The following is a 12,311-nucleotide window of genomic DNA, read 5'->3' on the forward strand; positions in this document are numbered from 1 at the left end:
TTTAATTTTTTATTATTTTCAGTACACAATGGGCAAGTAAGGCAGCAAAACTATCACTACCTGTAAGTAAACTGATAAGTTCATAGCCTTTAGTTTCTATGAAATATTTTGCAGAAAGTTCAATACCAGAATTGTTGACAAACTGGAAAATGCCATCTTAAAGGAGATTCGTAATTTCGTCACAATTTTGATCACTTGAAGCTTTATTAAGGAAATAACCTATCTTTCCAGTGAAAGTAAACAAGTCCAAATACTCATTACAACCCATGTTTGGGTTTGAAAGGACTGAGGAAAGTAATTGTTAACATACATGCAAAATAATACATGCACACATCAGAGCAGGCAGAATAAAGGCAGCAAACTTTAGACAAAAAGTAGTGCCTTAAACCTGCACGAAGGTTACGTGACCAAGGCAACGGGATCCAACATAGAGGGCAAGGACCAGACACATCTTGTGTGGCAGAGAAGCCCCAAACCAGAAAGATCCACAGAAGCCTTTTGCATGTATGTTCACCCACATCAGTGACGTGGCGGCTTACATATGCAGCACTTCCGAAACATTTTCACTTCTTTAATTACAGCATCTATAGAAATGTTATTTCTCTATTTGAATCACAAACCGCGCAGTTCGGGATGAACCACCGGCTGCTGCATGTTCGCTCTCTATTGCAGCATCATAAACCAGCCGCACCCTCTCCTTTCCTCGCACATCCCGCGGAGAGGCCCCGTCCCCACCTTGCCAGCCCATCGCTGTGCCACGCCCTCAGACGGAGAGGACGGAACACCAAACCCAGCCCACCTGACTTCGCCGTGACCCCGCGGAGGGTCTCTAACTGAGGGGAGAGGCGGGCCGTGACCTCTCGCAGCCAATCACCAGCCGGTCTGCGGAAGACAGACGGCGGCTGTAGCCAATGGCTGCCCGGGTGCGGCGCGCGGCGCGGCCCCGCGGGCGGAGGGACGTGGGGGGATCCCGGACCGCCCGGCGCGTCACGGCGGGGCGGGGCAGGGAGAGCGGCGGGCACGGTCCGCCAATAGGCGCGCGGAGAAGACTGACAGACAGGTGATTTGCCCAATGGGAGGGCAGTGGCCGTTAAAGGGCCGGCGGCCCGGAGGGGAGCGCCAGGCGCAGGTGAGCGGGGAGTACGTCCCCCGGGGACCGGGCGGTGCGGGCGGCGCGGGCGGCGGCACCGGGCGGGGATGGGGCGGCCGCTGCCTCAGCAGTGTGCGGGCAACCCCTGGCACCGTCGGTAGGGGTAGAGCGGTGCGGCTCTGCCGCTCTGGGCCCCTGGGGGCGGCAAGGCGATTGTCCTCCGCCTTCTCTCCCCGCGGGGAGGCTCCGCTCGTCTTCCTCCTGCTCCCGGGAGAGTCGCGCGGCCGTGCCGTCTTGAGGGGCCCTGGGCTGCGGTGGGAGCCGCGGGCCCGGCTGCTCCCCAGGGTTCAGTGGCTGGGGCAGCCGTGCCCCCGCCTTCTTTTGTTGCCGCCTCACTCCCCGCAGCGCTCGGGTGGGACCGGGCTGGAGCTGGCGCCTCACCCGGGGCTGTGCCCGCACCGGTCCCTCCGAAACGCGCCCCCCGCCGGGGAGGGGTTTTGTGCCGTTCGTGGCCGTGACTGGTTCGGAGGAAGGGGAATGTCAGCCTGATGAGTCTCTGGATTCATTAGCCTGAATCTACAGCTGCCTCTCATTCTCTGTGCCTCTCTCCTCTCAGCCTCGTTAAATGGTCCTTTTAGGTGGTGTTGGTTCCCTCCCCTGCGTGCCTTTTCGTTCGCGCAAACCGCGCGCTTTTTGCAGGGGGGGATGTGTTGGCCAGCACTCAGCCTCTCTGTACAAAACCCTAAGTTGCGCCAAGTCAACGTAGCCATCTGTTGGGAATCACATACAAAGTTTTCTAGAAATCCCCAGGCTGTAGTATCCAAAGATACTCAGACTCTCGAATTTGTTTAAAGAAAGTCAGAAGTAGCAGGTCTTCCTAATTTAAACTTTGGTTTTTTTATTCAAGCATAAGCCCTGAAAGTTAAAAAATAAATAAATAAATAAAGGGACTATCAAGACATCGTGTTTAAAAAAGTCATGATTTTCCTAAAGAATACTTCTAAGACTGTTGATTCACCAGCAGTCCTTCGGTCCTGGTGAATGCAAGGATGTTTTTCTTTGTTTCCTTGTTTATTTTGGGAGGGTTGGTTAATTTTTTTTGTTGGTCTAGCACTTAGACAATAAGATGTGAACAAAGGAGACAGAAAAGACAGAGGCAGAATGTGGATGCCTCTGCCATTAAGTATGTCAAAGATATTTAGTATGTGTATGTTCTGCCTGCTTAGGGAGTTTGCAGCTTAGTTTTACAATACTTGTTTCATTTCAACTCTGACAGATAGTTTATGTTTCTTTAGTCCAGTGATGAGGACCTTTGTGACATTGGGCTGCTTCTGGCGTGACAGGACTCTGAGACTTGTAGCTCCATGTTGCCATCTTTTCTGGAAGACCTTTGAAATCTTTGTTACCGTATAATCAGAATTGTTTTTTTTTTTTTTCTAGTCATCACTTTGCATTTCTGCACAAACTGTAAAGCTATGCAGTTTGCATTTGCAGTTTCCCCCCAGCTTCTTGTACTTCTCCTTAATGGCAGAGAGCAGGAAACTGAGAAGTTCTTGACTTAGCCTAAGCACTGCTTAGCAACAACCAACATATCAATGTGTTATCAGCATTATTGTCACACTAAATCCAAAACAGAGCACTATCCCAGCTGAAACCAGGACAGTGCTGTATGTCATGTTTTTGTAAATCAAGCTTCTCAAAGTGGTGGTAGGGTAGCTATCTAGAATGTGTACAAATCCTAGATTATTGCCATTCCTGTTTCTTTTGTACTTCGAGCATGTAATAGTTCATCTTTCTGCATTAAAGAGTAATATCCCGGAGACCATCTAGCAGTGTCAGAAAACTGAATATCCCAAACCTCAGGTTTAGTTAGATAGTAAGGCTTTATAGTTAATATATCAGAAAGGTACACAGTGCCACAGTGGATTTGAGCCATCCCTGGGAATAAGTACACTGTTAAAACAATTGGCTAACACCCATTTATATTAATAAGATGGGAATCGTCCTTAATGAGGCCATGTACTTTTAAAAAGGAAAGAGTTAGAAAAGGCAAAATGTCCTTTGCTATTGGAAGTTAGTAGTTATGTGTTTTAAAACAGATAGGTTTTGCTGATGTTTCACTGGGAAATTCAGGGCTTGTATCAGACCTGTTCAAGCAAAAATTAAAAAAAGTCTAAAATAAAACTTTACCTAATAAAGGAATTGGATGCCAGTAGTTTCCAAGTTAGTATTGTAGTACTTAAAGGTCATGTCCTTAGCTTATAGCATAAAATCCAAAACCAAGATTAGACACTTCACGAAGAGTGGCTAGGGAGATCAGTCAGGTGGTGGAAAGCACTGGCACAAGGAGCAGTGAGGCTGACCCACAGGGTAACCTGACATCTGTGTGTTTTAACTCTCAGCCTTTTCTGGGGCTAAGGACAAAGCTTGCCTGTCTGCATCTTCTGTGTTCATGTAGAACTATATTTAGAAGATGATGAAAATTTGATTTGAAAACCGAGGTGTTGTTTTTTTCCCTGTGTTTGTGCCCATATCGACCTGCTGTACTAACTTTGAGAAATTTAGGGAGGGCCAAGGTAACTAGAGATACCATATGAGTCTCTAAAATCTTGTGGTTCCCTGTTATTGGGAATGACCAGAACCTTTTTCACATAGCTGGGGCTAAGTAAAGGACTTAGCCAGTATATACCTTGAGATTAAAAGTCTACTGTTTAAGTATCTTAAGAGAAAATTAAGTATCTACTGGTACTTTCAAGAGTTTAGTTTGATGTATCCAACTGGCGAGTACTTAGGAAAGTTTGACCCATTTTCCCATAGTCAGCAAAGTACTTGAGTGTTCGCTTAAGTATTACTTAAAACCAAACCTGAAATTCTACTGATTTCAGTGGAGATAAGTGTGACCTTGTAAACAGAGATTTAATGTCCTGGTAGTGACAAGTCAGAAATACTGTCATTCTGGTGAAACTTATGTTGTACCTGAGTACTCTATGTGATTCTTTATACCTGGAAGATGAACTCAGGATGGATACCTCTGTATCTTTCACACACACTCCCCACCTTGAAAACAGGTAAGTGCAAATGTACGTGTTTCTAAAGCCAGTATGAAGATACGAGTACTTGATCATTCCCCAGTAACCAGGAATCACTATGTATTTATCAGTCCAGAATAATTGCCTTGTAAATGGTGAAGATTATAAAAGTGTTCTAAATTTGTTCTGTGTGCAGGTAACTTTCCTGAAGAATTTACTTCCTCAGTGACTTATCAAAAGGTTTAAAAAAACCTCACAGCCAAAGACTTTACACAAGATAAACTTAGAATTTCATGCATAAGTCAAGAAATTCAGTTACAATAATAACAGTAAAGCACTACTGCTGTAATTTGTGTTTGAAAAGCTCAGCAAGTACCAAATAAATTGATTTACTGACAGAGAAGTAAATATGATTCTGCTTTCTTGATATCTTTTTGTAATAAGCTTATAATAATCAAGGTTAAGGGATATGCTTAAAGATCAGATAAAAGGTCTCAGAAAAAAATTATGTAATTTTAGCAGGTACAGTGCTGTGTTCTGGTATGAATCTGATTTTCTAAATCGACAACATTTTTTTCATTACTGGTCATGTCAAGTTAGGGGTCTGCATTAAAGCACTACATTACATTATTTTTTTGAACAATTCCCTTTTCTCAAAACCAACTAGAATTTTATTTTCAGAAGGGTAGAATATTTCACACATCCTAAACAGCAACATGCAGCTTCCTGCTTGAGTCTGAGGAGTCCGTCCAAAGTGCTGGGTAGCTGCATAGCAGAACTGGGGACTGGTGTATGCTAATACATGCTCATCCTATGCAATTGATTTCCTCTTGGGACTTGGTTTTGCATATTTGCTAGCTAGTAATCATTTGAAGTAAGTGGCTTGACAGTGAGAATGGTATTGTAATGACGAAAAGTAGTAAAGCAGTTTTCTAAATGCAGCATTTTAAAAAATACTTGATGGCAGCATGCTTGCATGTTGGATATGAGAAGATGTTGCTTGACATGGAAAATTGCAAGTGAGCCACTTACTGACAGTCAGTCATGCATACGAGATGAATAACAATATCTACACTACATTATCCCCCAAATGGAGAGTTGTTGTGTTGTGCTGATGTGTATGTTTTAACCAAGTTTAGGGAGAATAACGGGAGAAAAAATGCTTAGTAAGTTAAGAATCCTGTGTAGCTTGGGGAGGGGGTTGGGGGGGTAAGAGTTAAGTCCATCAGTCAGTAGCAATTGAATATATAGTTTGCAAGCCATTTGCCTTCAGGTGGACAAATGTCTATACTGCATGAACAGTGAACAAACACAGCAGCTTGAAACTGTATGGACTGTATGGTAAGTCCCTGGCCTGCTTGGTTTAAAGCCTTCTAAACCTATGTACCTATAAGACGGTACAAATGATTGTTCAAAATAATCCTAAATTGGACCCATTACCAAGCAATCTGTGACCATGAATCATTTTTGATTCTCAGTTTCTGCTTTCAGGTTTTGGTTGTTTTGGGGGGCTGTTTGTTTTTTGGTTTTGTTTTTTGTAATACAGTCTATGATGTTACTGCAGTGATGTTCATTACTGCATTAATAGTCCCCTGTTTTCTCCCACTCAGGCTGTCCATCTCTGTTCAGAGTTTCACACAATCTGTCAGGTGTATTTATGGGGTTTAGTGTTCTCTTCAGCATCAGGGGCAGGACCAGCTGTTGCTGCGGGCAGAGAACTGAATGAACTTTACAGCTGCCATTGCATCTGACATGTTTTGCAGTGTAAGAAGGACAGAGCTGCATGTAGTGACTTATTCTTAAATCTGTTTACTGTTAAAATATCTCTCATGCATGACATTTGTTTGAGCTAGTAATTTTATGACATTAAACAGGATTGCTTCAGTTATTTTATTTCTGATTAAGATAAGTCGGAAGAGCTTCTAAAATTTCCATTTTCCATATTAATCTACTTTTTTATGGAAATGGTGTCTCATTTAAAATGTGTCTCAGAAATTTCAGTCTCCTACACACTTGATGATTTTGAAGTAATGATATAACAATTTCAGCTTCTTTTGGAAGTAATGTAGTATTCAAACTGAAATGTGTATGTCAAATTTCAGTCCTAAGCAAATCCTGACTGGCAAAACTCTCAAGAGTTGAAGGAAAATACCTGTATTTTTGTAATGGAAATATCAAATCAACTATAACAGTTCATGACATGGATATATTAATGGTTGTGTTATTCATAGGACATTAGAGACGGTATCTGTGGCTACTTTATATTCAGAGTCTAAGAGAATGGTTTTCTTTTATCAAATAAACAGTCAGCTCAAAATATGTATTCCTTAAATGATGACTTAGGAGTCAAGTTGCTAAATGAAAATATATAGTGTATACCTTGGAGATTTATGTTGTTTGCTCTTTTTCTCTTAGGAAGCCTGACAAATAGAAAAATACTACAAGTGAAGAGAAAATTCACTTCACGAGAACTGAACTCTGCTTTCATTGGCTTCTAAATTTATTTATATTAATAGCTGACTAGTGTCAGATCATCTCTGTGGTCTGCTGTGGTGAAATTATTAGGTTAAAGCTGGAAAAGATGAAACAATTAAAAAGAAAAAGGAAAAGCAATTTTAGTGTTCAGGAAACTCAAACTCTCCTTAAGGAAATCAGAAAAAGGAGAGAAGTACTCTTTTCAAAGCAACTTAATACAACAATTAATGAGATGAAACGGAAAGCTTGGGAGGAAATAGCAGAGTGTGTCAATGCTGTAGGTGAAGGAGAGCAAAGAACAGGGACAGAAGTGAAAAGGCGATACCTTGACTGGAGAGCACTCATGAAGAGAAAACGTCTGAATGCAAACATCAAAGTAGTAGGTGCTGGGTTTCACCTTCCTTCATCCAATTTAGATGACTCTCTCAATGAAGACATGGATGAGAAAATGGGATTTGCAATTGAATCTAGTTTTGAATGGCAAAATATCACTGACTTCAGAGAAGCCGGTGGATCTTTAACTGAAATCAAAGTAGAAGAGGAAGAGGAGGATCCGCAGAATTTCGAAGTGAGTGACTGACATGCATTAGCTGTGTGCAATATGGCCTTTGTTTCATTTCAGCATAAGGCTGCTGTGTTTCTTTATAGTGTCTGTTTCTGTTTTTTTTTTCTGAATGTGTGAATTAAAGAAACTGTAGAAACAAATATATTTCAGAGAGATGGTATTCAAATCTAGCAGCTTGGAATTGAGTGTAGGTCTTGGATGTTGATTATTGAATTGATATACCTAAAGCTGGAATATGTCTTCGCACATGTATTTTCCATTTGTATGTGCCACAGATAAGAATTAGTTCAGTCAGTAGAATGAAAATATGCTCTTGAAGGAAACTGGTTATTGTAATATTCAGGCTGTCTGGATGGATGAACAGAGAAGAAAAGTACACTTCTTTAACAACTGGAAGTATATGTTACCTGCAGGTACAGAAGGAAATAGAATACTGTTTGCATGATCTTAAAATGAACCCACAGGAGATGAAACCATTACTTGAATAAGTCAGTTGGCCATTCTTCTCTTTCAGAATTTTAGTGTGAATTTGACAAGCAGCTGTGGATTCTCTAGACAGGTTGTTACTCCTGGTAGTACTGTGACTGTCCTGGGGAAGGCAGCCAGCTGGAGTCAAGTCAAATGTTGGGATAGTTTTGCTGTGCCTGTACAAATATATAGTTCTCATTTCAAAAAGGGGTATTCAAACAGTTTTCCTTTTTTTTTTTCTTCTAAAGTGAGAAGGATGGGGAAGCAGCTCCTGTCTTAGCTCAGTCAGTATATGTGCTGGGAAAAAATCAGCAGAAGCTGTTAAATGGTAGTGAGACTACTGTCAGACAGTGCTGAAGAACAGTGTCTGTCTTCTGCTGAGAGCAGTGATCCTAACCATCTTATCATCTGCATCATAAATAGCTTTACAGCAAATGTGGTAACACAGAATGCATAAAGTCCTGTGTATAGACCCACTTAATGGAGTTGGAAGGGTTAAGAGCATGTGAAAAATGTCAGTGTTAAATGTTTCATAAAAAATGTAATCCTTAAGTTAGTGAATATTGGGTTAGCTTACATACCACACAGCCTATGAATCCATCTGCTCTGATAAATAATTAGTCACAACAAATTCCTAGTGGCTTCCCTAAATGTCACTCAGGTCTATGAAAAGTAAGAACAACATATGGTCTTGTAGATCCATTTTTCTATCAGTGGTTCTGAATGATCTGTAATAACTGTGCCGTGTGTTTCTGTATGTTCTTGCATGTCCACTGACAAACTGATTTTGCATTTTTCATTACCAAGTATTAACTTGCAGATAAAGTGTGTTTCTCTACCTGTGTAATGATAGAAAAATTTTCTGATTTAAAATGGTTATTTCACAGCATGCGAGTTAAACAGTTCTGAGTAGCTTTAAAGATGAAAAAACGCAATATGTTCTTTTCAGTCATGTGTAACACATTTATTCTGGCATAAAGACTGGAGTGTAATTATTTTCTGTCATGTTCCTCTGCAGTTTCCTATTGAGGAAGAAGAAGAAATATTGTCATCAGTTTTGCCAGATTCGAAAAAGGAAAATGACCTACCAGACTTCCCCCACATTGAAGAGTTTGGAAATCTAAGCTCTGCTCAAGCTAGGCTAGCCTATGAAGATTCTCATTTGCTTATAAATCTGGAGAAGCAAAAGCTGGATCTGGAGAAACAGCGACTAGACATTGAAGCCGAAAGGTTGCAAGTAGAGAAGGAGCGCCTGCAAATTGAAAAGGAACGGTTGCGGCACGTTGACTTGGAGCGCGAGAGGCTTCAGATTGAGAAGGAGCGACTTCAGATTGAATGGGAGAAGCTCAGGCTGGAGACTCTGCAATCCGAAAAACCTGCCCTGGAAAATGACCTCACCCCAACAGAAAAACCCATCATACAGCCTCTGGATCTAGAAACTGAGAAGTTAAAACTTGAAAAAGAACGTTTACAGTTAGAGAAAGAGAGGCTGCAGTTTCTCAAGTTTGAGTCAGAGAAGCTGCAGATTGAGAAGGAACGCTTGCAAGTGGAGAAGGAGCGCCTTCGAATTCAGAGAGAGGGTCACTTGCAGTGAACTTCTCAACTAAAGTGTCAACATTAGTGTTTTGATGTTTCTAAAATAGAGGTAGTTCTTTTCTTAATACTGAAACTGTCCTAGAGGCTAAACATTTTTCTGTTCAGAGTTGAACATTATGTTAAACTGAAAAAAAATGGTGCTCAATATATCCGTGTGCCTGCATAAGTGAGCTAATGTGTGAAATTGCTTTTCAGTGTATCAGAACTAAGTGTTATGTTCTCTTGTCTCCAGTATTGTGCTGTATTAGTTTGGTGTCCTCCTCTTGTAGACATGTTGGGGAGAATCAGGGCTGAACCTTATGCTGTTTTTCACTGTAGTAACAGTAAGGAAGGATTGGAATAAATCAACATATGTTGTGAGGACATGGTGCTGACAATTTCCCATATGGTAATGAAGTATAATTTAGGCAGAACAGAGTAATACAGAGTCATGATGAGATTGATTCATTAAACTTAGTTTCCCCTTTTTTGTTTTTTGTTTTTTTTTTCCTGCCCCCACAATTGGAAAAAGAGTTGAAGAGTTTTATAGAAGTTAAAGTGCAAGTTAAATTTGTTGCAGTTGTTTTTACTGTTGTTCCATGGCTTGAACTGAATGAGAGTGCAGAATATAATATTGTTTCTTTTGCATTAAGTATTCATACTAGATAAAGTTACACATCAACCATACCTACTATGAACTAGATGTTTGGTTTCACCAGGTCCTTAATAATGCTATATGGAATATAGCACCTGTCTTAGTGTAGCACAGGGATTTACTGATTGATCAGGCATGCTGTCTGGTGAGTCTGTGATGACCCACTGAAGGAAATACCTGGTTTGTTCGCTGAAAGACAGTAGCTGGTGATGGGAGTCTCAGGAGTGGAGACACACAGGCTGAGCAGAGGCTAAGGAGCACTGAGCTTGAACATGAACATACTCGTTGCTGGTTCTGCCTGGCCAGCACTGAGGTCATGTCTGCAAGGCAGCAAGAAGAGGCTTCTGTGACTGACACCATATAGTATATTTTAACTAGACAAACAGAAATAATCCGTGCTGAAGGCTGTCGATATTTTTCATAAGAAATGTATTCATTTAACAAAAAAAACATCAAGGAAGGAAGCTTTCCATTATTTCATATATGTTTAAATCCAAACTGAGCCAGACTTCACATTTCTCATCTTTCTCCAAGTAGCTATCTTTTGTTCACTCCATTTGAAACTTAGGACTTTGAGAATACTAAGTCTAAATATATGTTGAGTGACTTACGTGAATTCTTGTGCAAGTAAATATATTTATACCACTACAGGTTTACTCTTATTCTGCAAAGAAAATGTTATTTTTTTATTACTGAAACAAGTGTGCTTCTACAGTGGAAATAAATTTGACTACTACACTCCAAAATGGCTCTTGAGACTGTCTTTCTTAACAGAGGGAGAAGGCTACATCTGAAGAGAAACCTGGGTACTCAGCACTGCAGCACCCCAAAGTTGCTGGTACCTGTATTCTCTGTGTAGTAAATCAGAGAGATGAGACCCCTCAGAGTTGAACTTAAATCAACCAGCACTTACTTGAGAAAGGAAAAGGGAAGGAGACACCAACCAGCTAGATAGAAATGCCCCAGGGAGAAGTGTATCTGAAATTTTTCTTCCTGAATGTGGTTGGCACCTGGCTTGATGCCAGGTGCCCCCCCCCGAACTGCTCTATCTCTCCCCTCCTCAGCTGGGCAGGGTAGAGAAAATATAACAAAACACTCCTGGGTTGAGATAAACACAGGGAGAGAGCATTCCTCAATTACTGTCACAGGCTAAACAGATTCATCTTGGGGAAATTAGCTTATTACCAATCAAATAAGAGTAGGGTAATGAGAAATAAAACCAAATCTTTAAACATCTTTTCCACAGCCTTCCCTTCTTCCTGGGCCTTAACCTGATTTTCTGTACCTCCTCCCCCTGAGCGGTCCAGGGGAATGGGGGCTGTGGTCAGTTCATCACATGCTGTCTCTGCTACTCCTTCCTCCTCAGGGGGACGACTCCACAGTCTTCCCCCTGCTCCAGCATGGGGTCCCTCCCACAAGAGATAGTCCTCCACGAATTTTTCTAACATGAGTCCTTCCCACAGGCTACAGTTCTTCATGAACTGCTCCTGTATGGGTCCCTTTCACAGGGTCCAGTCCTTTAGGAACAGGCTGCTGTAGTGTGGGTCCCCTGCAGGGTCCTGCCAGCAAACCTGTTCCAGAGTGGGCTCCCTTCTGCATGGAGCCACAGGTCCTGCCAGGGGCCTACTCCAGTGTGGGCTTCCCATGGGGTCACAGCCTCCTTAAGGTGCTTCTATCTGCTCTGTTTTGGAGTTCCTCCACAGGCTCCAGTTGAATCTCTGCTTTATCATGTGCCTCTATGGGCTGCAGGGGCACATCTGCCTCATCACAGGCTGCAGGGGAATCTCTACACCAGTGCCTGCAGCACTTGTTGCTCCTCCTCCTTCACTGCCCTTGGTGTCTACAGGGCTTTTTATCTCACATATTGTCCCTCCTCTCTTGGGTAGCTTATTCCCATTTCTAAATAATGTTATACCAGAGTTACTACCCCTGTTGCCAACGGACACGGCGTTGGCCAGTGACGGGTCCGTGTTGGAGCCGGCTGGCATTGGCTCTGTCGGATGTGAGGGAAGCTTCTGGCAGCTTCTCACTGTAGCACCTCCTGCTACCAAGACCTTGCCATGGAAATCTAATACACTGAATGAAAGTGACAGTTTTAGCTCCCTGATACATATCAAGCAAATTGATACTAAAAATAGCTTTCTGTGATTTGGAGAAATTGCTTATCTTTTCCTTTTAAAATACGAGAGAAGCAGAATTCAGGAGGTTTGTCAGGATTTTGTAGTGCGTAGAGCATTGACCAAGATAGTGGGGTAACATGGATTTTATGATTGCTGTATCCTGGGATGACCAATTTTCTAGATAACTATTCTCACTGCCAAACAAGGTGGGTAGGAACAAGGGGCATCATACCCAGCTCTGCAAGAGGCAGTGACCAGAAATACCAGACCAGGACAGAGAGAAACTTCCTACAGTTTTCTCTGTAAGAAGTATCTGACCCGGAAGGAGCAAATC

General features: G+C 42.0%; 1 protein-coding gene across 4 annotated transcripts; it reads left to right on the top strand.

The window, feature by feature from the left end:
* Window positions 1–1,066: 1,066 nt before the first annotated feature.
* MSANTD4 (Myb/SANT DNA binding domain containing 4 with coiled-coils) lies at window positions 1,067–10,603 on the top strand. Of its 4 annotated transcripts, none has more exons than XM_027748362.2 (3): window positions 1,067–1,129; window positions 6,535–7,162; window positions 8,646–10,603. In XM_027748362.2, the coding sequence occupies exons 2-3, from the start codon at window positions 6,701–6,703 to the stop codon at window positions 9,219–9,221; spliced, it is 1,038 nt and encodes a 345-aa protein (XP_027604163.1). In that variant the 5' UTR covers window positions 1,067–1,129; window positions 6,535–6,700; the 3' UTR covers window positions 9,222–10,603. The 4 variants fall into 4 exon arrangements, with proteins under 4 accessions (XP_027604163.1, XP_027604162.1, XP_027604164.1 ...); XM_027748361.2 differs by lacking the exon at window positions 1,067–1,129 and adding an exon at window positions 1,193–5,883; XM_027748363.2 differs by lacking the exon at window positions 1,067–1,129 and adding an exon at window positions 1,193–4,158.
* Window positions 10,604–12,311: the final 1,708 nt, after the last annotated feature.

Source organism: Pipra filicauda, unplaced genomic scaffold (assembly GCF_003945595.2).
Source record: "Pipra filicauda isolate LSUMZ 115617 unplaced genomic scaffold, ASM394559v2 scaffold30_size5312502_pilon, whole genome shotgun sequence".
NCBI classification, from domain to species: Eukaryota; Metazoa; Chordata; class Aves; order Passeriformes; family Pipridae; genus Pipra; species Pipra filicauda.